At 40.1% G+C, this 25975-nt stretch overlaps 1 protein-coding gene across 1 annotated transcript in view; it reads right to left on the bottom strand.

The window, feature by feature from the left end:
• Positions 1-1913: 1913 nt before the first annotated feature.
• crybg2 (crystallin beta-gamma domain containing 2) overlaps positions 1914-25975 on the bottom strand; it is a 45593-nt gene continuing 21531 nt past the window's right edge. Inside the window, exons 5-24 of the mRNA XM_038725321.1 lie at positions 24606-25809; positions 23459-24226; positions 18747-18794; positions 16738-16856; positions 14366-14579; positions 13550-13689; positions 11900-12026; positions 11722-11757; positions 11452-11591; positions 11154-11280; positions 8932-9086; positions 8708-8834; positions 8304-8336; positions 6186-6298; positions 5816-5945; positions 5598-5737; positions 4358-4481; positions 3434-3592; positions 3152-3311; positions 1914-2765 (exon numbers count right to left, since the gene is read on the bottom strand). Of these exons, the coding sequence (XP_038581249.1) occupies positions 2677-2765; positions 3152-3311; positions 3434-3592; positions 4358-4481; positions 5598-5737; positions 5816-5945; positions 6186-6298; positions 8304-8336; positions 8708-8834; positions 8932-9086; positions 11154-11280; positions 11452-11591; positions 11722-11757; positions 11900-12026; positions 13550-13689; positions 14366-14579; positions 16738-16856; positions 18747-18794; positions 23459-24226; positions 24606-25809 (4153 nt within the window). The 3' untranslated portion in view covers positions 1914-2676. The remainder of the gene's footprint in view (positions 2766-3151; positions 3312-3433; positions 3593-4357; positions 4482-5597; positions 5738-5815; positions 5946-6185; positions 6299-8303; positions 8337-8707; positions 8835-8931; positions 9087-11153; positions 11281-11451; positions 11592-11721; positions 11758-11899; positions 12027-13549; positions 13690-14365; positions 14580-16737; positions 16857-18746; positions 18795-23458; positions 24227-24605; positions 25810-25975) is intronic.

The raw sequence follows: 25975 nt of genomic DNA, 5'->3' as shown, positions 1-25975 counted from the left end.
TGCAGATGAGGAATCCAGGCAGTCAGGTTTGTTTACAGGTGAACTTTTTTGTGACCTGACCATGCAGGCTGTAGGCCAAAAATGAATTATCAGTCATGAACTGTTACTGTTCTTTTCATCAAGATGATTAAGAAACACCAACAGGCAGCATTTTCAGTCATCTCTGTAAGTAAGGAAGTTGTTTAAGGATGAATTCAGGGATCTGGTCATGCTTATGTATATAACCTGATGGCCTTTTGCCTGAAACACCTGAAAACTAAATTGTGTCACAAGAGCTAACAAAAGGTTGTCTAAGTGATAACAATCCGATACTCCAAAACTCTTATCCGCCCTTTTTCCCCAGTCAAGAGAGAATGAAGAAAGGAGAGTGAGAGAGACAGACATATCACATTCACTTTCAGGCTCATCAGGCACAAATTACAGGCCACATAAATTACAGTCTCACAGACAAATGTATAGTCATTTCCATCTAAAGTCATTTCCATCAGAAAACAAGGCCGATGAGACCTCCCGAACAAATGTATTCCTCTTACAGTTTTAATTTGTCCAGTCCTCTGTGCTCAGACCTGCTGTTCACCTGCAGAGCACAAAGAAAATTATCTACAGGAAGGTCTTCTGACTTTTGGTAGCAACAAAGTAACAGTACGTCAGTAACATAAGCTATACTCAACATCCAATTGGCAATGAAACCATGCGAAGAGAGAAGAAATGAGGAAATATTTTTTTACATAAATGAGACGTCCTTTCCTTCTGAAGCGTCACGTGAAGCAACATCCGTTTCTGATCAGTTACCACTGCCCAGCAGCAGCAGTGTTTTCTCTCTGTAGCTGTTAACAAACACCTGCATTCTATATTTACACTGTGTCCTGCTCAGAGGCATTTCTACCTTGGTGTCCTTTGAACATTGGAAACGATTGTAAAGTATCTTAGGGGGCTTTTTAGCTTTTGTTTTTGTGATGGGACAGTTGAGAAAGAGATAGGAAATGTGGGAGAGAGAGAGGGAGGTGACATGCAACAAAGGAAATGATTTATTTGGCTAAATGTTGCAGGGATATTCAAATGATTTAACTCCTATCAAAGCCGACACTCAGGAATTATCAGCCTCAGATGTGACTGAATGGAAATGACGCAGAATTATGTAAAAAGTGTTCCTCGTTGACAGACCCTATGACTCTCTGACTTTAATTGTACCCATAATAAAAGCTGATGGGAAAAATATTTTAACAAGCAAGGTATTACTGAAGGGGTGTCAGGATATTCATGAAATAATGCACATTCATTTTTAACATATGCATGCATTATGCAAGCAGCCAGTGAACTCGTTTGCCTGCCAGCAACTCCTTCACTTTTTGCAATTAAACTCTTTTCTACCAGCTCTTTCCTGGTCTGTGTCCTGCAGTTAGGTCTTCATTCAGAAAGCAGTTAAAATATCAGTTGATGTATAACCACTGAAAGCCATTGAATTGTCATTTGACAAGAGATGAAAGCAGTGGAAAAGTAGCATAAAAAGTAGTAGAATAAAATTCAGAAAAAGTGTTGATTGACACATGAGAGGTGAAAGCAAAAAATGATGAAAGCTGTTTCGTTTAAGGTGCAAGTTAATTAAACAGTTAAACTTGAAAGTTGAGGAGCTGAACTACAGTGAGTGTGACAATGTCACCCCTGAAAATTTGTGAGATTCCAGGCACCTCGTAACCTCCACAGAGTGCCAATGACCTGAGACATGATAAGTCATGATAGTTTTAACTGATGATGCTGTGCTCTACATCAGTTTTTACAGCTCCATTTTAATAAAAATGAAAAAAACAGGATAAATGTTTGTAGTAAGTGGGTTTTTAGTATGTGGAGTTAGTATTTTTAAACACGTCAAAACAGATTGTATTTACACATCATGTTACAAAAATGATCCAATCTTTTGAAATCAATGTGTCAAATCTGTTTTATTTAACATTTTTTATTTCATATTTTTAAACCCCTCCCTCACCTTCAACATCATATCTTTAGCATCAAATATTAACATTACAGCTGATGCTGGTAACATTTCCGTGTAACAAATTTGACATAAAACAACAACTATTCATAAGACAACAAAAATACAACAAGAAATAGAGTAACTGGACACACACAACCCATTTCATTGCCCTGCACAATGCAATGTGATATATTGCATACATAACTGCAACATTTCCCACAAAACAAATATTAATACATACAGCCCATACAAAAATACTTTAAAAAACACAATAAAAAAGCATAGCATACATTTCTTGCACACTACACATTCACTTGGCTTCATTCGTCTCCTATCTGTATAAAGCATTGTTTGCCACTTCCTGCTCACTCCAGGAAAACAATTTCCAGAAGAAATTAAAACTTTGTTTGCTCCATCATAAACAAAGTTATGAGAGCATCAACTATATTCAGGACATTTGCATGACCTGGGAATCATTCAAACATGATGATTCTAGTTTGAATACTCAAATTGTTGACAAAAAAATAACAGATCAGATAAACGTGAAAAAGTCAAAGACATAGAATAGGTCAAACCATACACTCAATCACTGGATAGAAATGCACAGTTCCCAGTATATATATATAGGGAATATTCTGGAGCTGTAAAGAGAAGCACTGTTGATGCACCGCTAAGTAAGGCCTGGCAAAGTTTTTTATAGTAGGTTACAGCAGCTCTATTTCCCACTGTTGGCTTGGCCTCTCCTCGCTCTCCGGCATAATCACCACATGGTCCTTGTCGTAAGTTTTGCCACCTGAGGAAAAGCAAAATAATCATATTGAAAAAGTCAACATCATCATGGCAACGCAGTAATGGCCATATTGAAAAAGCAAAACTATTTTTAGTGGCACAGAGTGTGGGAATGTAACTAAGTACATTTACTCAAGAACTCTTAATTTTACAGTAATTTTTACATTGTTACATTGTTGTTTTTAGCTAAGCAAAGAATCGGAATACTTCTTCCACCACAGCTGACACATTTATTTATTAACGTACAGGGACTAACAGGCAATAGATTTGTTTAGAAAATCGTTCATCAAGATTCATTCTTCATCATATGATGAACTTCAATTAATAATACAGGGAAGCAAATACATGTTTATATGCAGTCAGGCCAATGCTCATGTTTTCTTCTCATACCTTTGACATCCAAGACCATGCCAGGGAAAGTTAGGCTGGTGATGAGGCCACTCATCTGGGCTGTCCAGGTCTGGATAGGCTGCCGGGTCTCTGTCCACAAAACCGCCTTGGATGCCGGCTCAACGTTACCCATCACCTGAAGGCTCATCGTTTGGGACAACTACAACACACACATACAGTACATGATTAAATCTGCTTAAACCTGGGATGACTTGGAAAATTCAGTTCAGGTTTTAGTTTGCAAGATGCTGCCAACAATTTAACCTCTTAATCACACATTACCTTGTTCTTGATGAAGCCGTTCTGATAGAACCAGATGTCGCTCATTGGCTCCACTTCTGGTGTCACCACCACTCGTCCTGATTTCACCTCCTCCACCCCGCCCTGGATAGACATGAAGTGACCCCTCTCTTTGTTCTTGATGCGGAAAAATTGCCGCTTCTGCAAGAGGAAAAATACCCAAAAGGATTGTGGTTAAACAGTCACATCGGTGAATCTTACTACTGCACGGGTTTAGGACATCCCCTCACAGCTAAATCATGTTCTTAAATATCTAAATCACATCAGATTGGTTTAAGGTTGGCTTTCCACAGTTTTACATAATTTTCACCATTTTAAGCTCTGTCTAGTCATTGTGTTAATTTATAAAAGCATGAAACTGATACTGCACTGTTTTACCAACACTTTAATGTGAATGTTAACGTGAAATAACACAATTCTGCCACCACCTAAAAAACGTCTAAAGCTGGCAATTGGTTGAATGTCACACTTTGAGCAAATCATCAACATTTAATATCAAATTCTTCTTATCCATTCTAAATTAAGTTGTTCTGCAAGATATGCAACTTTGTGTTCAGTTGATCAGCCACCAATTCTGTCTAAGAAAGGTTTGGGACCAGAGCAGCCAGCCAGTCACAATAGGTTTATTCCCTTTACTTTTTTTTATCTTTACACAACAGTACGGAGAATCCTAGATAAAATATCTACAACTTCTGTTGCAGTTGCTCTGTCGTTCGTCGTCTTCTTTTCTAAAGAATTTCCCCTCGGTGATCAATAAAGTATTTCTGATTCTGAGGTGTCAAGAAGACTCTTTAACTCTAATACAATTTAACTTGTGATGGCTAGGATGGGTATTTTGCATTTCTAAATGTGTACTTAAAGGCTATGTTGTTAAAAACAGGCTGTAAACATGACTTATTGACAAACCTGTCTAACTGGGAACATTGAACCAATAGTCTCCAGTGAGCTAAACTTCGGCCAGTTCGTGATTTCAATTGGTTCCAGTAGGAATTGGCGCCCCCTGTAGTTGCTGTGTTCACATATCACCCAACTGCAAAGAAAGAGAGACAAAATTAGAGAATAATTTGTTGCACATGGCAAGCGGCCATCCATTCAAACATTTTAATTACTCCCTTTTCCTATGAAAAAAAAGATCTAAGGTCTAGTACAGGGACGCAGTTATTATTTTTTTAAGGATACTTTATGACTGTTTCTATTTCACTGTTCCAGGTTGGCTCAGTTGGTAGCGTACAAGACTAGCAATCTAAGGGTTGTGTGTTTGATCCGCACATTGGCTGGATTTTTTTTATTCTCAACAAAGTTCTTTTGAAGATACTGTTCACAATATGCTCACAATGAATGTGCATGAGTGTGTGCGTCCCACCGATTGGTCTACATCCATCAACCTGTGGATGCTTATTTTAATTTCCCCAGAATCCCCAAGCAGAGGAAATTCCTGCGCTTCTCATTCAGGGGAATCCAATCTCGCATTTCCCGAAGGCTATTTCAGATGTGTTAAGCAAGCTACACTCTTTTGAATGTCCTTCAGAACTTTTCAAAGGTACTTGACACACCTATGAAATAGCCATCAGGAAATGTGAGAGGTTGGTGGATGTGGACCAATCGCTAGGACACGCACACTCTAGCGCCTACTTTATTGTGAGTGTGTGAAACGGTATCATAATTAATTAGTGTCTACACTGAGTCCTATGCTCTGCCAACTGAGCTAGGCAGGGACATTGATATCCACTATTAAATTATCCTAAAAAAAACACTTACTTGCCAAACCATCTATTAGACTATAATTTTGTTATGTGGAGATCTCAAGAGAATTATCCCATTATCACAGGAAAACAGAGTAACTGAAATTTGTTAATGGATGGCCTCTTAGGGCTTCCATACACAGGTACCAAAAGCAAGCATTTTGGTATGGTTGAATTTTTTATTACATTGTTAGAGCTAACTATCATGTTGTATTAACAGACAATTTTCAATCCACTATCAACTTGTGGTTTCATTTAACTACCTTACTGTCATAAAAGATGTTGTTGCTCATAAGTCAACCCAGAAAGCTACTTTGTGAAATACGTCAATGCAAATAAACTTTGGCAAATGCAAACACACAAACCATAAATAGCCGAACACAAACCGACAGAGATCCACTTACCAGCCTCTATTGACTCTGACAGAGAGAATGTGGTTGTTGAATCCCTCTTCAACCATGCTGACAATCTCTGTGTCTGTGGTTATCTCTCTGCCCTCCAGACACTCAAGGCCAAACAGAGAGATGGAGGGCACTGAGAATGTCTAATCAGGGAGAGATGGCAGTTCAGAGCAAGCCAGAGGAATGAATAAATTGCATTTTTTATATGATTGCTTTCTCACCATTGGCACAGCCTTAAAAGAACGGATGGTGCAGTCAGGCGAACATCCCATGCTGGTTAAATTTGGGTATTCTCCATCAGATAAGACATACATGTTCCCAGAGTACTGTTTATCCTCATAGAACACCCAGCTGAAACACAGGCAATTGAATTATTATGTTTTTTTATTGATTTGCTGTCAGTCATAACCTATCTGCATTTTAAATCCTCCCCAATCTCAACCGTCCGTACATCACCATTAGGAATATTTTATTGTTCACCCTTGCATTAGTGGCCTTTTTACACATTGTTCTTTACTCTATTTCTATTTCACCGACTTTTCCTGCTTGCTATCATTTCTCCTTGGACAATTGTAATGCTTAATCACTCACCTTCCCCCAGACACTTTGCAGGACTTGGTCAGTAATTTTTCTGGCACTGCTTCCTGGTTGTGGTCAAAGATATGACACTCACCCTGGAAGTCTGGCTGAGAGTACAGGATTACCTGACACAGATAGATAGATAGAGGTAATGGAAAGGATAGTCAGAGATTAGATTACCACATTCATAGCCTGAAGCCTTTTATTATTTTTTTAATGTGGCTTTTTAAGCACTGATTTCCAAAGTGCTACTATTGCAATGCTGCTCTGTCCCTGTGAAGGAATTATTTATCTTATTTTCTGCAATCATAGGCCAAGTTTTGGCAACATCATTGCAAGTTCTATTTAAAATGCAGTGTTCTGCCCATACTATTGAATATTTCACTTGTAACATTTACATATCATTTAAATAAAAAGTTGAAAACAAGTGACAGAATAAATGTTGTAAAGTCCTGGCTAAGATAATTTTCAATGGAAAATGTAAATCCACCCATGAGGTCTGAAGCACATTAGTTTCCTGGATTGTTTCATACAAAGAAAAGGTGTTTTCCCTGCATGGAGCAAAGTACAGATGCAGCACATGATCCAGCTTGTGCCAAAAGTGTCGAATTAACCCTTTGTGCTTAGGGACAATGATTGCGGCCATTTTCCATAGTTTATAAGTTATAAAACTTCAATCAGCATCCACTTGGGCATTAGAGATGTATGGGCCAGATTTACTAAAGGTTTGCGTGAGTAAAAACGTGTGCAAACTTGATATCACCAGCAACATAAACATGTAAGCTGATCTACTAACGATGTGCGCACAGAATGACGTCTTTCAAAAGTGCAAAATAGCACCTGTTGTTCATTTAGTACTTTTGCCTAAATAAATTTGCAATTTGGGGCATTTCAATATTATTGTTCAAAGTAGTGGGAGGGTAACAAGCAAATACATTTATTTAGTACATGCAATGTGATCTACCAAGTTAAACGCAATTTCATGTGAGTGCACCCGCATCTGTATTTAATACGTTTGAAAGGAAGGTGCAAACCACCAAGTGTTGCGCAAAGATGGTTGTTGTTATTGTTGCCAGAAGGAGACACAGCCGTAATTAAAGGAAACTTAGCGAAATTAACAATATTATATAATATTATTCTATATACAATGTCTTGAAATACAATTATTTAATTTTTTCGATGAACTATATGAATAGAATTGTTTTGTTTTTTTGTATTTTCCTTTATCTTTGGCAATACTGTTGAATTAACATTCATGCCAATAAAGCAATCGCTTCGACCTGACTTCTTTTCTCTGTGAGATGGAAGAATTTAGAAAGTTTTGTGGCGCTGCGGAGAGCCCCCACATGCAGTGCATGAATCACACTGGATGAATAAAATTCATCCAGCCAGAACGATCACCGACTGTTTACAGTGAGCCGGTCGTAATAGCAACACAACCCAATGTATGTATCGGAGAGGGAATGGGTGCGTTAGGGTGTACAGGGCCAGGTACAGGAGATTGCAGAGCGACTGGGCACAGTGCGAACGGTCGGTGATTGTTCCCTCTGGCTGGATGAAGCACAACCTGCTGGCATTTCCTCGCGTCTGGGTCATTGCAGCATACTGTTGCAGCCGTTTCTGCTGGGGTTTAACAAATAAGTATTTCAGGTGTGCTGTCCCAAGTACTTAGTGCAATCTCAGGCAGGATGGGCAGGTACATACGATTTCCACATACTCGGGACACACTGAATGAAACAAACCAAAGTTTTTACGCAATGGCTGCTTTCCCTCCCGACTCTCCATGGCGGAAAACCTCATTTAAATACTGCCACCTCCATTGTGTTTGCTCCTGTTGCCATCTACGTAATAATTCTTACTAAATCACCCATAACAGGTATAATTGCACGTTCAATATTTTAGAATGCACACGCAATTTAGTACTATTTAGCCCTATCTGTTTCAAAAACCCTGCCTACCGTGTTCTTCTCCTTAATTTATAAATTCTCAAAGTCATGTCATGCTCTGAGTAGCAAGCCCAGCACACCAAATACCATATATAAGTGACAAGATGAAAAGTATCATAGACTATCCCTTGACTGAAGTGAATTAAACAACATAAAACCGAAAATGTCAATGCACTATAGTCACCTCTTTCCTCATCCTTGAGCCATCACATGGAGCCTAAAAAACACACACAAACATGGGAATAACATTAAATCAATATAGAGATAAGCTTATTTGTTTCATTACAGACAGATAGACTACCTGGCTTACTTTAGAAATTGTTGCCTGTGACTTTCATGACAACCGATATGAATTAGGTTAACTTAGTTAAGCATATTGTCTTCTTTTTTTTCCACCAATAGCCAATCTAATCTTATTTGGACACTTAGTGAATCTCTTTAGGTCTCGAAAGGAAATATCCCTCTGTACTGCTGATGCCATTCTCTCCTTGGCCAGGCATCATTAAACAATGCTGTGTAAGATATCCTGAGTTTCCTTAAACCTTCTTCTTGAGTTGACTCGCTTACAGGAATTTCCATCACACTCACCAGTAGGATGGGCTGCACTGAGCAGATGCGAGTCTCCTGAGAACCCCAGTCAGCACAGTTATTGTAGAAACCTTTCTCTAAGATGTATTGGTTCCCTGAGAAATCTACATGGGAATAGGCTATCCATCTGGAAGGAAAACAAACAAGAAACTGATTATTGTAGTACAGTACTACTTAAATAAGTGATATCACAACAGTGGTAAATACAGTATTTGTGAACTTACGCCCCACTGAGTACGTGAATGGAGCGTGTGGAGGTTTTGTACTCAAACAGTTCAACATCAGGAATGGCCTCCGTCACCTCGAAGGTGTTCTCCTCCTCCATGCCATCCTCTTCTTCTGGCTGCTCAAACATCACCATCAAGGGATCTGTCAGGTCCTGCAGAAGAACAAGACAATGGGTTAACTTACCTAAGTCATTTGGTTATTGCAAACTGCATTAGCTAAAAACTATACATAAATCGAGGGTGGTAATGGTACAATGGATAAGACGTATGTCTTTGGTGCGAGAGACCCAGGTTCAATCCCCCACTGTGACCAATCCACCATTGTGTCCCTGAGCAAGACACCCCTAGTTGCTTCAGAGGCATGTGACCTCTGACATACAGGTGCTGGTCATATAATTAGAATATCATCAAAAAGTGGATTTAAGTAATTCCATTCAAAAAGTGAAACTTGTATAATGTATACATTCATTCCACACAGACTGATATATTTCAAGTGTTCATTCCTTTTAATTTTGATGATTATGACAACTAATGAAAACCCCAAAATCAGTATCTCAGAAAATTGGAATATTGTGAAAACGTTCAATATTGAAGACACCTGCTGCCACACTAATCAGCTAATTAACTCAAAACACCTGCAAAGGCCTTTAAATGGCCTCTCAGTCTAGTTCTGTAGGCTACACAATCACAGGGAAGACTGCTGACTTGACAGCTGTCCAAAAGACGACCAATGACACCTTGCACAAGGAGGGCAAGACACAAAAGGTCATTGTTAAAGAGGCTGGCTGTTCACAGAGCTCTGTGTCCAAGCACATTAATAGAGAGGCAAAGGGAAGAAAAAGATGTGGTAGAAAAAAAGTGTACAAGCAATAGGGATAACCGCAGCCTGGAGAGGATTGTGAAACAAAACCCATTCAAAAATGTGAGGGAGATTCACAAAGAGTGGACTGCAGCTGGAGTCAGTGCTTCAAGAACCACCACGCACAGACGTATGCAAGACATGGGTTTCAGCTGTCGCATTCCTTGTGTCAAGCCACTCTTGAACAAGACACAGCATCAGAAGCGTCTCGCCTGGGCTAAAGACAAAAAGGACTGGACTGCTGCTGAGTGGTCCAAAGTTATGTTCTCTGATGAAAGTAAATTTTTCATTTCCTTTGGAAATCAAGGTTCCAGAGTCTGGAGGAAGAGAGGAGAGGCACAGAATCCACATTGCCACAAGTCCAGTGTAAAGTTTCCACAGTGAGTGATGGTTTGGGATGCCATGTCATCTGCTGGTGTTGGTCCACTGTGTTTTCTGAGGTCCAAGGTCAACGCAGCCGTCTACCAGTTTTAGAGCACTTCATGATTCCCGCTGCTGCCCAACTTTATGGAGATGCAGATTTCATTTTCCAACAGGACTTGGCACCTGCACACAGTGCCAAAGCTACCAGTACCTGGTTTAAGGACCATGGTATCCCTGTTCTTAATTGGCCAGCAAACTCGCCTGACCTTCTATGGGCTAAAATCTATGGGGTATTGTGTAGAGAAAGATGCGATACGCCAGACCCAACAATGCAGAAGAGCTGAAGGCCACTATCAGAGCAACCTGGGCTCTCATAACACCTGAGCAGTGCCACAGACTGATCGACTCCATGCCACGCCGCATTGCTGCAGTAATTCAGGCAAAAGGGGCCCCAACTAAGTATTGTGTGCTGTACATGCTCATACTTTTCAGTTGGCCAACATTTCTAAAAATCCTTTTTTTTGTATTGGTCTTAAGTAATATTCTGATTTCCGGAGATACTGAATTTGGGATTTTCATTAGTTGTCAGTTTTAATCGCCACAATTAAATGAAATAAACATTTGAAATATATCAGTCTGTGTGTAATGAATGAATATAATATCCAAGTTTCACTTTTTGAATGGAATTACTGAAATAAATCAACTTTTTGATGATATTCTAATTATATGACCAGCAGCTGTATATAGCAATTGTAAGTTGCTTTGGATAAAAGAGTCAGCTAAATGAATAAATGTCTTTTTGTATAATGTAGTAATTCATGTTTTAAGTTATTGATGCTTGGTGCTATTGTCTTAATGTTACTAATGACTGATTTGTGAGTTATCCCACTGTGTGCAATCTTTAGTTTGCACACAGTGGGATTGAGCTTGGATTGAGGATTTAGGAACCTTTGAATCATTAACAAACATTAACTGTCTAATATTCCTTGCAACTTACTGCTTTTATCACCCTAACGGAGCGCAGCTCAGAATCATGACCTCCCCACACCCTCCAGTCATGGTATTCCCCCTCCTCCAGCAGGTACTGGTGACCTCGGAAGCCCTCCTTCTCGTAGCCTACCCAGCTGAAGCAACAAAGAGAGGAATAGGATTTAAAAGCATGCATAACTGATCATACTCCACTTATTGTGGCCGGGAGCGGTTTGATAATGGCTTTCTGCCCCATGTATTTCTCCCCACTTAATTTCTGTGGTGGTAATACGTAACTAAACAAAACACTACAAAGCAGCACTTACATTCCTCCCAGTACTTTAAGGGAACCGACACTATACATAAAGGCCGTCTGCTGCCTTTCTTTTCTGGTCATGAAGTCTTTCATGTTGGTGGTAATGGTCCTTGATTTCCCAGTGAAGTACGGCTTGTCGTAGATCACCATCTGGAGTCAAAGAGTGTAATTTACAATCAGGGCACACTGACTTCTTTGGTGTCAGTAATCATAGGTGTCATTCATATCCCTGCTGTCAGATAAGCAGTTGTACAGTCTCAACAAAAGTGGACTTTCTTACCTTTGGTTCACTCATATTTTCCACCCTTGGTTCACCCTTTGATAAAAAAAACAAAAAAAACAAACACATAATTAACTAATAATTAACTACAGTAAAGAATCAGGGGATATACTTTTTTTTATATATACAGAAGTAGTAAGAAACGAAGCTTGTAAATACTTTTAACAGCGCCACTTACTACTTTAAGTGGATGTAGTGACGCCACGTAGGGCTGTTCCACTCCCCAGGCTGCAGGGTTGGGGTACCCCCCCACCTCAAGGACACGTGGTACACCCTGGAAGAAGGGCTGTGCGTACACAAGCCATCTGAGCAGATGAAAAGATAATGAGTGAAAACAATGAAAGCAAAATAAATATGATTTGCTAAGCAATCTTTTGAATTATACCATCAGATGAAATAAAATACAAATGACAAATGATTAATTCATTAAAGAGGTGGTATTATGCTCATTTTCAAAAAACACCATATTTTTCCTCATACTGCACATTGCTGCAGCTCCTCTTTTCACCCTATGTGTTGTATGGTTGTACGCTCCGCTCGAGCCACAGAGTGATGCATCTTGCTTGTACAAAATCTTTTTTGGGAGTTGCACATGCGCAAAGCTGCTTCAGGCTGCAACCGTAACCTAGTAGATGGTGCAAGTTACTCACAAAACCACAACCACACAAGATTATTGTTCCACATCTTACCATTAGGACTAAACACTGAACTGTTGCCGGTGTTCTGACGATCTATGCTGCCTTGCCGAAAAATGCTACCATAGCGCAAATCGATAGACTCGACTCTACTCGGCCCTGCTCTGTTTTCCATTGCAGGTAGTCCCAGAGATAGTACGTAGCTTTTCGTCATAGCGACGCCACACACAACTGCTGTGACGTAATGTTAAAGGCGACACACATCACCGATCCACACAGCTCTTAAAATATATACAGTCTACGGTTAATACGTTTCAATATTACTGAGAATGTAAACACAGATAAGCGGTAGAAAAACCTTCCAGCTGTATTTTCCTCTGTCGTTGTTGCTGCAGCGGTCTGTGCGACGGCGGGAGCAGAGGGCTCTGTGAGCGGGCGGCTGGCCGGCCTCACACGCTCCTCCTGCGGGTTGGCGCAGGCTTCCCCCGCAGCAAGTGGCTGCAGGGGAAGTTGCTCCTCAACTCCGAAAATATTCAAACACATTTTTGTTCCGCCAGACGTGGATTTAGTGATGAAATTCCATACGAAAACTGTAAAATATAAAACTTTCTGTTGCTGGCCTCTGTCTGGTGCACGTAATGATGATGCAGTGAATAGAGAATATTCTCTCTTACCAATCAGCAATCTGTCCTGTTTTCATGTTACATTTTAGTATCCCTCAGCTGCCTTGGAACCTCCACGGAGGTGAGGTGAAAAAAAAGTACCTGGAAGCAGGTACAGGTGCAACATTTCTACAATGGAAAACCAAACAAAGGCGAGTCGAGCCAAAGGGCCTCCGCTCAGACTAGCTTGGTTTGAGGGCGTGCCTGACCCCCGCTAGCCACTTGGCAAGCTTTATGACGCGTTTTCATTGTGACGTCACAAGTAAAGGAAGTGAAGGGCTGGACTACAAACGTGCTGTTTTCAAGCGGTTCAGAGCAGAGCTTTCTGTGGGAGATGGGAACTCCCTTTGGGCTGGACTTTTTCACTTTGCAAACCTGTTACATGCACAAAAAATATATATAACTCAATAAAGGAGAGGGGAAAAGCCAAATAGCATAATACCCCCTCTTTAATTAATGTTAATGAAAAAAAATCAGTTTTTACAATATAATTTCAATACAACCATGCATTTTCTCAAATTTATAACTTACAGCCCAGCGTTAATGATGACAGAGTTAGCCTTGACGGGGAAGCCAAAAATCCTGGCATCTTCAGATGTATCTCGGAATATGACCTTCTTCCCTTCGGCGTTCTCTTCTGGAAAAAGACTGATTTCTGGTACACTGTAGTCCTGAGGGAGGAGAGAGAGCATCCATTAATGCCAGGTAATGGTTGCAATGCTGCAGTCCTGACGGGAACAAGAAAACATGTTCAGTAGTTGCCTCAGAGGGAACTATAATGAGTTACAGACACAAATCACAAACCAAATGTGAACAAGATGATTGTCTCACCATCAAAATCAGATGGTTGGATCCTGCTATTAAACACATATTTACAGACAGACATACACAGACTAACATTAGACAACAACTTAGTCTAAGTTGTTAATGTTTTCTGATCCTTTTTAACGTGTGTTTTATAGGCCACCCAAGAATAGATTTTTAAGACTGATTCTGATTCCCTCTCTCTCTCTCTCTCTCTCTATAGATATAAAGATAAGAATAGAGATAGAGAGCTTTGATTTTAACTTGGGCATTTTGAATCTATCCAACAGATCACTACTTAAAATATTTGACATTTCATACCCTTTTTCCCAGTCAGAGCAACAGGTGCTTGCTCTTACTTTAGACACTAGATGGTGCTACTGAGTTAAAGAACACAGTCACTGAAAAGCTACAGTACAAAATATCTGAGAGAACTATTCAGTTTACTCAAAATGAATTTCCACCATACTTTATAATAACAGATCATATCAAAATCATAAAAGATTTGAATGGATGGTGACAACAACAAAAAGCCTGTCTTACCCTGACAGCTCTTCGAACAGATCCGATGATGAACCTCCTGGCTTGCTTGGTCTTTGTCTGCACATCACTTGCTTCTCCGTTCTGCTCTTCACCCTCCTTCTCTTCGTTCTGCTGCTGCTCCTCGGGAGGGTTAAAGGGGTAGCTGAGCTCTATGTCTCCCTCATCTAGCGCGATCTTCTCCCCTTTGAAATTAGGCTTCTCATATAGCACCCATCTAGGGAAAAAAGAAACAAAAAAAAACAAAAGGTGCAATGAATGACCACATGGTTACAACCTGCTTTGTAGGATCAGCTTTGCAGTTCTTCTGGGCATCATTCATAGATGCTGTTAATGTATTGTAAATATTTTGTTCTGCATCTACAGAACATTTGCCTGAACAAAAGCATTTTATTATTCCTCTCACTGATGCCACTGTTTGATCTGTCATTTTGCTCACAAGCTGCTGCTGTGTTACTGATGTAAGGCTTCTAGAAGAGAAGAGATTACAGTCTATATATATATATATATATATATATATATATATATATATATATATATATATATATATATATATATATATATATATATATATATATATATATATATATATATATATATATATATATATATATATATATATATAATGTAGAGACACAATTGTTTAATTTAGAGTTAGAATAAGATTATGTAACTTTTGAAAGAAGAAACCAAATGTCTGAAGATTCTTAGTCCTCCAGGTCAGAGTTATCTACACAGGTGTGCAACTGCACATTTTCTAGTGGCCAGCCTAAGTCACACCTGTGCAATACCCATGCTGTCTGATCAGCATCTGGATATGCCACAACTGTGAAGTGGATTGATTATGTCGGCAAAGGAGAAGTGCTCACTAACACAGATTTTGACAGATTTGTGAGCAATATATGAAATAAATAGGCCTTTTGTGTATACAGGGAAAGTCTTTGATCTTTGAGTTCAGCTCATGATGAATGGGGCAAAAACAAAAGTGTTGTGTTTTTGTTCATTATATGAAAGTGTAAAATCAAGGGGAACTGGACTAGGCTGCTAAGATACTCATCCAAGAGGACAGCATTTTAAGTGTATGTCCCCCCACTTACAATCCTGTCCTTTCATCCCTTCCAGAAAAATTAACAAACATTTACATTTGGCCTCATGTGAGAATGACAACAATGGCCATTCAGACTTGGCCTCAGGTGTCTCCAATGACCATTACTAGTGTCATCACAAGAATCAGCAGCACTAATGAACCAAGCTGTATCGATCATATTGACAATGACCCCACAGAGGTTAAATAGCTGGGATTCCCTACAAGTCAGTCAGGACTGAAGAAGCCTCTTTGGTTGAGAGGCGAAACATCTTCAGACGTTGAAAAGTCCAGTTGCCCTTGATTTTAACCTTCCATGGATAAAGAAGAAACAACACTACCTCTTACAGACAAAAAAGTAGGGGGTTAATGGGATATAAACTCTTGTGGTTTGGGCAATGGTGCAGTGTGTGATGCGTGAGTTGAAGGCATAATTATCCGTTTGCAGGAAGCCAAGCAAGCGTTGGCGTTAGTACATACAGCTCAGAGCAGTACCATCAGGGTTACTGCAGGTTCACACTGTTGGCTGTGGTTGATAAAACATTCCACATCTGAAGCAAGTGTGTGTTTAAGCTTGTGTGTGGGTGTGTTAGCTATTGAAGGCATGTGCATGTTCTCAGTGCATGAATAGCTGTTGACGCTACAGTGCATTCGGACAGTGGGGTTTATTTTGAAAAAACTGTTTAATCTCACACACACACACACACACACACACACACACACACACACACACACACACACACACACCAAGAAAAACAAGATGAGGAAGTGTCATCCTAGCTACTTTTGCAAGTTTGAAGATCACAGGAAACTTCAGGTTTAATAGAGTGCCAAATATGTAGTGGTTGTATGAGGGAAAGACACATATTTATCAGGATTGTTTACTGTAATTAGCTAAAGTTATACTGTAGCAAAGAGCAGATGGGTAAAAGAATCTGCTGAAAGTAAAACACAAGGCTTGTATAGTTTCCCTTTAAATGTTTAGAAAAAACACTATGCTGTCACTTTGAGAAGTTTAATCAGCAGATGCATCCTGAGCCTACAATGTGATTGATGTGCATCTGTGCAAGCCTTGTGTCATTTCATTCAGTTTGTAAAAACTGGTAAAAGGTATTTTATACTAACTGTAACAAAAGTGTACGAGGATAAGTAATGTATAATACATCCATACTGTATGCAATTAGTATTTATTGAATTGGGAAACGACAAAAGACTCCACACCTGGTTGTTTAAGGGAAAATGTGGGGTTGTAAATGTAAACATAGCAAACGTGTGCAGTTCAACCACTTACCCTCCTCTGATGACCCTGATGGAGATGGTCTCCTGCAGCTCCCAGGACGTAGCATCGATGACATCACTGCATACTTCGATCCTCTGTCCGCACATCCCTGGCTGGTCAAAGATGTACATCTAGAGAAAATGTGGACCAACATACATACATTAATGGGCATTGGCATTATTTTGCTAATTTCAGCACGGGAGATGTTTGTTAAAAAAGGTGTAGGATCTGACTGAGTGGCTTTTCAGACTGAAAACTTTGCAAAGGGACGCATTTATCAAATAAAATATGGTGGCTAGAAAGTAAATATTAATACCAGAAGCCATTTACTTGGACAGCGAGTGTGATACAATAGCAGACCAGATAAAACTGCAGTAATGACAAAGAATTACTTGAGGCAAGAGCTCAAACTGTGCTGCTGAAGAATCCTTTATAATGTTTTAAGAATGGAGCCAATATTATCCAATGGCATTATCTCCAGTTTCATATCTATGCATGAATCTTACATTTCATGCTAATCCCCTTAAGATAACTGAAACAAGAATTGCAAAGTAGAAAGTAATAGTAAGAGTTGCATAGTACCATTAGTCCTGAATATGTATTAGTAGCATATGCTACATGAAAGAGTGCCATTCTGCACAAATAAAAGAAAAAAAAATAAAAAATTTAACAAATGAATCAATACTAAAATCATTCTATACAGGAAACAAAGTGTTCTCTTCCTCTTGGAAGTTCTTTGTTTGTTAAGGCTGAATTTGAGAGCATTAGCTTTTTTTGTTATCAGTACTGACACGTTCCATCCATTCAGGTCTTGGGCCCTGCAGCATGGAAGAGTACCCAGAAGTCCAACCTGAATATCAGTTTATCTCTAGCATTCAGGCACACAGTGAGAAAAGGCACGCTCAACTGCATGCAGGAGCAGGCCTTACATTTAAAAGTGGATAACGTCCATGGCCTGGGACAAACAGTAGCAGGTATGCAGTTTAACAACATCAATCTCAGTCTGAAATTCCACGGAAGATTTTGTTTATCCGGTGAAGAACAAAGCATTTAACTGCTACTGAAAAAAGCTTCTGGGATGACACGGGTTAACCGAAAGAAAAATACATGTGGGTGAAAGTTTTGTGCAAATTACTTTTCCCCATAACCAGTTATGTATTCTGTGAATAGATCGCTAACAAATTCCACCCCACATGAACAGCACACCAAGGGCATCACTTTGTGTTAAAAAGTGGTAGGGACATAAGGGCTCAAAGGAAGGGTGTGACCACGCACTTTGCTCATGAGATGTGACAATGCACAATATTTGGTTCACGAAAACAAGACAAGATGATATTTTAACACTATTTTGAAGAAATATTCATGGTTATTTAGCGGAATGGGATATGGGAACTTTTTGAACATTAAATATTTAATTTCCTGCATTCTGGAGAAATTTTCTGAACCATTTTACGGTGGAAATGTATTTATTTATGTAAAAGGAATCACAAAATTCAGGTGGCAGGTGACATTTCTAAATATAAAAACATAATGGAATATAATGCAGGAATCCGTAGCTTGTTTTTTTTTTGCTTAAGTTACTTTTTTGGACAATGCACATTTGTTTCTTTTATATTTACATTGCATGTCATGTTTTCTTATTGTGCAAATAAACCTTTCTCAAAGCATTTTTATTTGTTATTTAACATTTCATTGCAAGCTATTTTTCTGTACATTTTTAACAAAGGCTTTCAAAAAGTAATTCAGCCATTTCTAAACATGATGGGGACATGTCCCCAGTGTAAATGACACCATGCAGCACATGCAGATTTGCTAACCAACAGCCATCTTTGCAGTTTGCTCACATCAAACTACGCAACAATCACATTTGTTATCTGCTGACACAGTTTAAATCATAGTGACTGAAAATCACCACAAATATTCTAGTGTATATTATTTTGCAGTAGAATAATATTACATAATAAAATGTTTTGTCATCATGTTGAAGTGTACGCTAGAGTGTATTTTGGGCGGTGACTCACCTTTCCAGGACGAGGATTCAGCTTCCCATGTTCCTTCTCTTTAGTGAGCTATGGACAAAGAAAAATTATATATTTTAGCAAACTTTATCTCTCTCTCTCTCTCATTTTTATATATTTATACTTCTATTTGTGTTCATGTGTATTGGAAGCTGACTTCAGGTTTCATCTGAGTTAGTGCAGACAATCGAGCAACAAAAGCCAATATATTATTCCAGATATACATTGTAATGCTGTAACAACCTGAGCAAACATTTAGATTACACCCAGTTTCTACCTTGTTTACACACGCTGGACATTCCAAATATTGTTTACATTTATGGCACCCTGTTCAACAGACTCTGAGGGCGTCAGGGAGAGAGGCAAGGAAAGAGGAAATCCTTCATGATGGAAAAAGGAACATTTGACATGTGGAAATACCTTCCTCCCCTCTGCCTGTTTGACCCCATGCGTCCGAGTACTACCCCAGCTGATAACAACAGTACGACATCACCTCAGATTTGTTCTGAAATTGCACTGGAAATCTGTACAGTGCAATTTGCATATACATTAACCAGAGAGGTTGGTGTGTATTTGTGTGTAGTCTCAGGTATCACTTGGCCTCTACTCTCTGGGAGCTGTGTAGGAAAAAGGTTATCATCTGGATCATGTTACCCACCAAGGGCCTACAACAGATGCCTTTATTTCATCCGTCCTCATTAATTTCCGCCCCTGCCCTAATTCAATATAGCAAAGATTAAAATTTGATACATTAAAATAACCAATCTCTGTCAATTTTAATAACCTTATAGGATGCAATCGCATACATTTTCTAGACTAGAGAACACCTTTTACATGTTCAGTGAAAGCAAGCTGAGGCGCTGAATGGCTGTCAGCACTGGCCTAGTAAATAAAAGAGTGGCTCATTACTGTTAACAGACCACATGACAACAACATAAAACAGCTTCCCTGCATCAGTCAAATTAAAAAAGCTTTGACCTTCCATCCACTGTCATTGTCCTGCAATTCTTCTTGCATTTTGAGTAAACAAGTTTTAATATTTACTAGGTGTAAACCACTTTTTTCACATAAAATTATATTGGCTCTACCTCTCTGATGTTTTCCAGGGCAGAAGAAATAAGTGTTTTACCAAAGCAAAGAGCCAAAGGGCCAATGTGGCCAAACTACATAAATGTATGCGAACACCACCCTGAATGTAAAAGCCAGGGCGACAAGATGTCTTTGTTGACATAGAGAATTTGTTTCCCTTTTGTAAGGTTTCTTATGTGTTGTATTTTTGTACTTGGACTTACTGTCATATGTGATGTGTGCATATGCTTAATGAACTGTCAAATGGGCAAAAGACAGTTTTTATCTTGGTTGTATTCTATTCTAAACTGAAGCTTGTGTTGGTAGTTCAGCTTTCAGCTGCAGCATGTTACTATAAATCCATTCATCATGCCTACTGCAACTAATGCCTGTAAACTGTTCCCATGTAGCAAAATCTTATGCACTGCTTCTAATTCTGACTGACTTGTCTCTATACAAATGCAACCACGGGTGGAAATGTTTTCACTAAACAATACTGTCATAGGACGGGCTGTCGTATTACATAATCAGCAATGACTCAAAGTCAACATTTACATTCCTCTAGCTCGTCACACTAACATGTTTAGTGCACTGTATGTTGATGCTTTTGGTTAGACAAACCTGATCCAAACCAGTACGTGACAAATACAGAGAAAATGGAGGAGCATTGACAGTATCATAACACTTGAGTCGGTCTCACAGGTTTTCCTTACAGGCAAGTTACAGGACAGTGCTGGTTCTGAGAAATTGTAAAACAATACGACTATATAGCCGTGAAATCATAGTTTCTGCCACATAAAACCCCTTTCGGGGGCAGAAAAACCTACAAACCGTACTTCATGGCGCCTGTACCATTATCACAACTTGACTTACCGTCTAAGATTAAGCTGAATGATTTGAGGAAAACATTGCAATTTTCTGACCAATATTACAATTTAAATTGTGATTATTATCTATAAGTGAAACTCCACTCTACTGAACAGATGCATAGTTGGACAGTCATGGTAAAAATGACAAACTGCTGGTAAATCACGTCTGACAATGTTTTGATTTTGATAACACATTTTTCCAGCTCTGCACTATAGCCGTTTGACCATTGAACACTGTTGTTACCTAGTGAACTATGCCCGGGTTAAACTTTCACTTGCTACAGCTTGTTAAGGCACTGGCAGCTCTGGTCATTTAAAAATCATACTAATTTTTTTAATTAAAAAAATGTGTTTGTTCAGTCCCACCCTAAAACGTAGCATTTCCCTCACTATACAGCTCAAAACGAGGTCGAACAACTGCATCATTCACGGGGAGTGATGTGTTTACTGCTGCCTTGATGCCCAACTGAAACAAACTCCGACAGACATTTATCACCCCTCCATTCCCTTCCCTCCCAGCACCTTGGGCAAAAGATCTGCTCTCCCATAAAATTAATTACAGCAGATGGAATGTGTAGTTTCAGCAAATCACATATTCAAAAATACACTCATAGTGGGGAACAGATAACCCCTTTGTCATCTTCTCTTACTTTTCCACCTTTAAAATTCTTCCTGTCAACTCTACTTCATCAAATATCAAGCACACAAGGGGAGAAATGTGAAAATAAATACAAGAGGCGAGGTGTGGCCATGTCTCTGCAGGAATAGTCAGTTAGCTGGAATGGGTGGGGAGCCCAGCGGAGAGAAACAGACATAATTTTAAAAAGGCACTGAGAAAATGTTCTGCCGGAATTAAATGACTGAGACGCCTCACGCCCACCAGCTTACTTACCCGTCACTGATCATTTAAATGCACGGAAGAGCGATATACATCAGTCCTGCAGCGTTCTCTGGAAGTCATGTATTTGTGTTTCAAATTCCCTCTCTCCCAGGAGTAGTTAGTTTTTTACAAGCAACAACAATAATTATATTATAAATAATAATAAGCTTCTTTCTTTCAGTTGACAGACGGATAAAGCTGTAAAATACATCCCTGTTCATGCCCATGTCATAATAGGACACCAACACACTTTTGCTGAAAAAAGCAATGTCATTGTCTGGGTCCCTTTGCACAAGACTGTAATATTATCTCTGTAAAAAAATAAAAAAATAAAATCAATGCCTAGTTTGTGTATGTATGTTTACTCGGTTACTAGCAGTGGCATGATATTATATACATGTATACAGTATATTGTTTAGATCAGACATTTAGTGTGTGAATGTTTCTACCCAATTTGAATCTACATTATAGTACAATACTCACATTGTAACCACTAGTAAACAGTTAATGAGCCTTTTATTTTTACTCCAAGTGACCTTGCATCCAGATCAAACAAATGCGGCATGGCGACCTGTCACCAGCTGCTTCTTTAGTAAGTGATCATAGGCAGGAATGCAACTTCGTTTGCAACACAAGTATGATGACATTACTTGTCTGCATTCTTTCCATACATTCTTCTTTAATCCTGCAATACATTCGTGACAGAGAGGACAGTTTAAAACTCTAAAACAACCCACAAATGGTTTAGGTCCCCTACGGATCTTTAGAGGCCCAAACCCATCATCTGAAGTTAGTATCAGTTTCAGTCAGTAATATGAGATGTGGTCATGCTGTGTGCTTTGGCCTGGAAAAAGGATCCGCTGCACCAATACTAGTGAAAGTGGCAGAGGCAAACAAAGTATTGGTTGGACATGAACAAACACCCTGTGCAAACAGCTGCATTTAAACTACTGCTACAAGGCAGACTAGAGTAGTTAAACCTCTAGAATCCAGCTGACACTCCTTTTGTATTTGCATGGACAGAAATAAAACCACTATCATGTGTTATGCCTGGGAAAAAAAAACAACTTTCCGTCAGGGGTCAGTTCTGCGGTTGCTATGATTTCAAACCGTTGGCATACCTGCACTCATAACATGTAATGGTTAATTATAATGGTTTAGTGTGAAATCAACATTTATGTGATTTCCTTGCTGAGGTATGAAACAGGAAGAACACCTGAAAGTGGACAGCGTGGTTCAGTGTTAGTGTGCGTGCGTTGACAAAAAGATAAGACAGGAAAGTGATAGAGAGGGTGTGAGTGCTGCCATGTGTGCAGTAGACGTTCCCTCTCTTGCCAATAACAATAATTTGAAGACATGTCCTAATGAGTTAAGCCTTTCACATGCCCACATAAATGCTTGCATGTAAGAACAAGTGAATACACAAAGCTGGTAACACACCCTTTTCTGTGGTGATTCTGTGATGCTCAGTTAGAATAGCATTTTCCTGACATGTGGGGGTCATGCCAATGCATGACTACTGAAGGACCAGTATGCACTGGGTGTTATTGAAGCCATCTGTATGAAAAAAAAAGGAAAATGCTTCTTCTACTGCATTCTTCACTTAACTTTGCCTTGGAGTGCAGAAAAATACATTATTCATACAATTTGTTCACATCTCTTCCCTTACGTGAGAGTTGCTCTTACATAAATTAGTTCTACATGTTCTTCACCAAAAGGTGGAAACACAAGATTCCTTGTAAATTTCCCCATTTTCCACAAATCATGCTTGCGCAACTTGTGAAACTTTACCTGATTAAGTCTTTTCTCACCTGAATTGTCATATATGTAAACGTCACCTAAGCAACAACAATAATAATACACGGTAAGACAAAATACACAAAATTAGTAATACTCACATAGGCGTCAGGGAAGGCTCTATATTTTGACGCTAAATTCCTCTCACGCTCAAGTTCATGGCTCTGGAACTGAGACCCTCCATGCACACTGCTGAACAGTGAAGTCTGCTGGACCCCCATGGTGCCTTCACTACTGAAGCTCCTCTGTAGTATGGGTGTGCCCAGTACCCCATTACCTACACCCATCCCCATCCCCTGTGACTGGCCAAACGTAGAAATGGGGGAGTCTGTGGTGGTGAACGGCCTGTGGAGGTCTATGGAGCCAGTGGGGCTGAGGAGGCGGGTAGGGCTGTTGCTGGAGGTCGGCGAGCTGATGGGCAGCAGTGGAGGCTGACTCATTCGAGCTTTGGGGTCTTCAGCCCCGGTCAAGGAGCTTGACAGGGAGGATGAGGAGTTCAAAAAGAAGGAGAAGCGATCAAAACGGGCCGCTGGGTCTGTTCCAGTGCCCAAATGACTATTCTCCTTCTGTCCTACACTCATTCGATCGTTTGAAGGACCTGTTTCAGGTAGTGAGGTGGTGAAGAGTGGGCGATGGGCGTTTCTTTTTTCCAACGTCTGATCTATGGATGCTGATCTGTAGCTTCCAAAGATAACACTGTTGTCTAGGCGAGAGCCAATGCTGGAAGATGGATGTACTCCGTTTTCATTAAGCACTGGGGACAGTAAGTCCTCAGAAGAAGAGTCAGAGGATTTTGTCATTACTATACTGTTGGTAGTAGATGCTCTCAGGGGCAAGTACAGGCCTCTTGTTCCAGGCTGCTGCTGGTCCTGCAGATGGGCAGAGCACATGCAGAATGTATGTAAATAAGTCTATGGGTTGGTTTACCCATGTCACAAAAAACAAAACACATATTCTCATGTTCCTAGAAAAGTCACCTAGTCATGCAGATTGTTTTAGTAGTATTTGCATAAGTTCAATCGCAGTGAACTAAATTTTTATTGACAGCTTTGGAAAAAAAACTGCTTTAAAAATGTTATCTACTATCTTATGTACTTCTCTTTTCTGAATCAGTAGCCAGATTTGCAAGTTCAGTGCTTTTTGTGACCAACTTCAACTTAAATCCATGGAAAACTTTCCATTTTAGAGATATGAAGGTTTTCACTAAGCAGAGAAAATTAACTGAATTTGTGTCTTAATGTACCATACCTGCTGGCTCTGCTTCATCAGTTCCAGTGGTGAACGAGTGTCTCTGGTGGAGTTCCTCTTCAGTCCCAGGTCAGCGGGCAGAGTGAAAATTCCATTGAGAGACTCAGCAGGGTTGCCTGTTGCTTCCATCGTTTTTGTGGGACTGGTAAGGGAGGCAGGGATGCCTGAGGTGACAGGGCCGGGAGCATCCTCGACAATTGGTGGCAGGGAGGAAAGCAGAACTGGAGGAGGCCCGCGTAAGCTCATGTTCCTCTGCCTCAACGAAGGTCCCATGCTCTTCAGGGTATCCACCAGGTTATCCATGTCAAACTGGTTGAGCGAGTCTGCGTCGGGGGAGTCAGGGGGAGTGGAGGGGGGGGCTGTGGGGTCAGAGACCAGCTCCACAAGTGTGGCCTGAAACACTCCAGTAAATTGGGATGAGTCGTCCTCTTTGAAACTGTCAATGTTGCTGTAGCCGGTTTCTTGTGGCGAGGAGGAGCCAGACACAAGGAGCTGTTCTGAGTTCCAGCGTGACTTTATTCTACCAAACTCTGCCCCTCCCTCTCTCTGTCCCTGTCTTTCAGCTGCAGGTGCAGCAGGCTCCTCCTGCTCATCTATGCCTCTCCTCCACTCATCTTTCAACTCTCCCGCTGGCTCACTCTCACGGCTCAGATAAACTTCGGCCCTGTCATTCAGCCTCTTGCCAAGGGCAATGTGTTGCTCTGGAGGGGGGGGGGACGAGGAGGAAAAGGTGTTGCCAAGTTGTTTGTATGCTGTAGCCTCTGGGAGAGCAGGAGAGGAGGAGAAGGAGGAGGTGCCTGAGTAAGTGTCAGACATTCTCCAACTCAAAGAATCAGAAAAAGAGGAATCCTCTGTTCCGTTTGGTTTATACTGAGAAACCCCCTCAAATCTATTTTTCCATCTGAGGCCTGAGCTGAGATCTGTTACCTTGGATTCAGTCATACCTGTGCTTGTTCTGCCAAAGTCCACTGTATCCTGGCTGACCTCAGTGGTATCAGTGTCTCTGACCAGAGATACTTTACGGAAACGATTTTTGTATTCATCTTCTTTAGGGGGAGATGGATTCTTTATGGACAGTGTGGTGCTCAGGCTGCTGTAGCCTGAATTCATTTTGTCAACCAATTCCATGTCAGCTTTAGTCGGCTGATTTTCTGAAGCAAAGACTTCTGATGCTGCAGTGGGCGTCCTTGAAGCGGTCAGGGACCTAGATAAAAACAGACAAAAAGAAAAACAGGCAAAGATGACAAAGCAGACAGTGAGAATCGATCGGATTTAATAATGGTAACTGGTCCACAGCGTATCAAGTGCCTCATTGACTCCAGGGTGTGGTAGTCATGTAATGCCAACAATGCAAATTATACAAAGCAACT

Source organism: Micropterus salmoides, unplaced genomic scaffold, assembly GCF_014851395.1.
Source record: "Micropterus salmoides isolate LMB-PRFRI ecotype aquatic unplaced genomic scaffold, ASM1485139v1 Ms_hic_scaffold_17, whole genome shotgun sequence".
NCBI lineage: Eukaryota > Metazoa > Chordata > Actinopteri > Centrarchiformes > Centrarchidae > Micropterus > Micropterus salmoides.
Note: the sequence above shows the minus strand (reverse complement) of the source record. Positions and strands in the feature narration are given on the sequence as shown.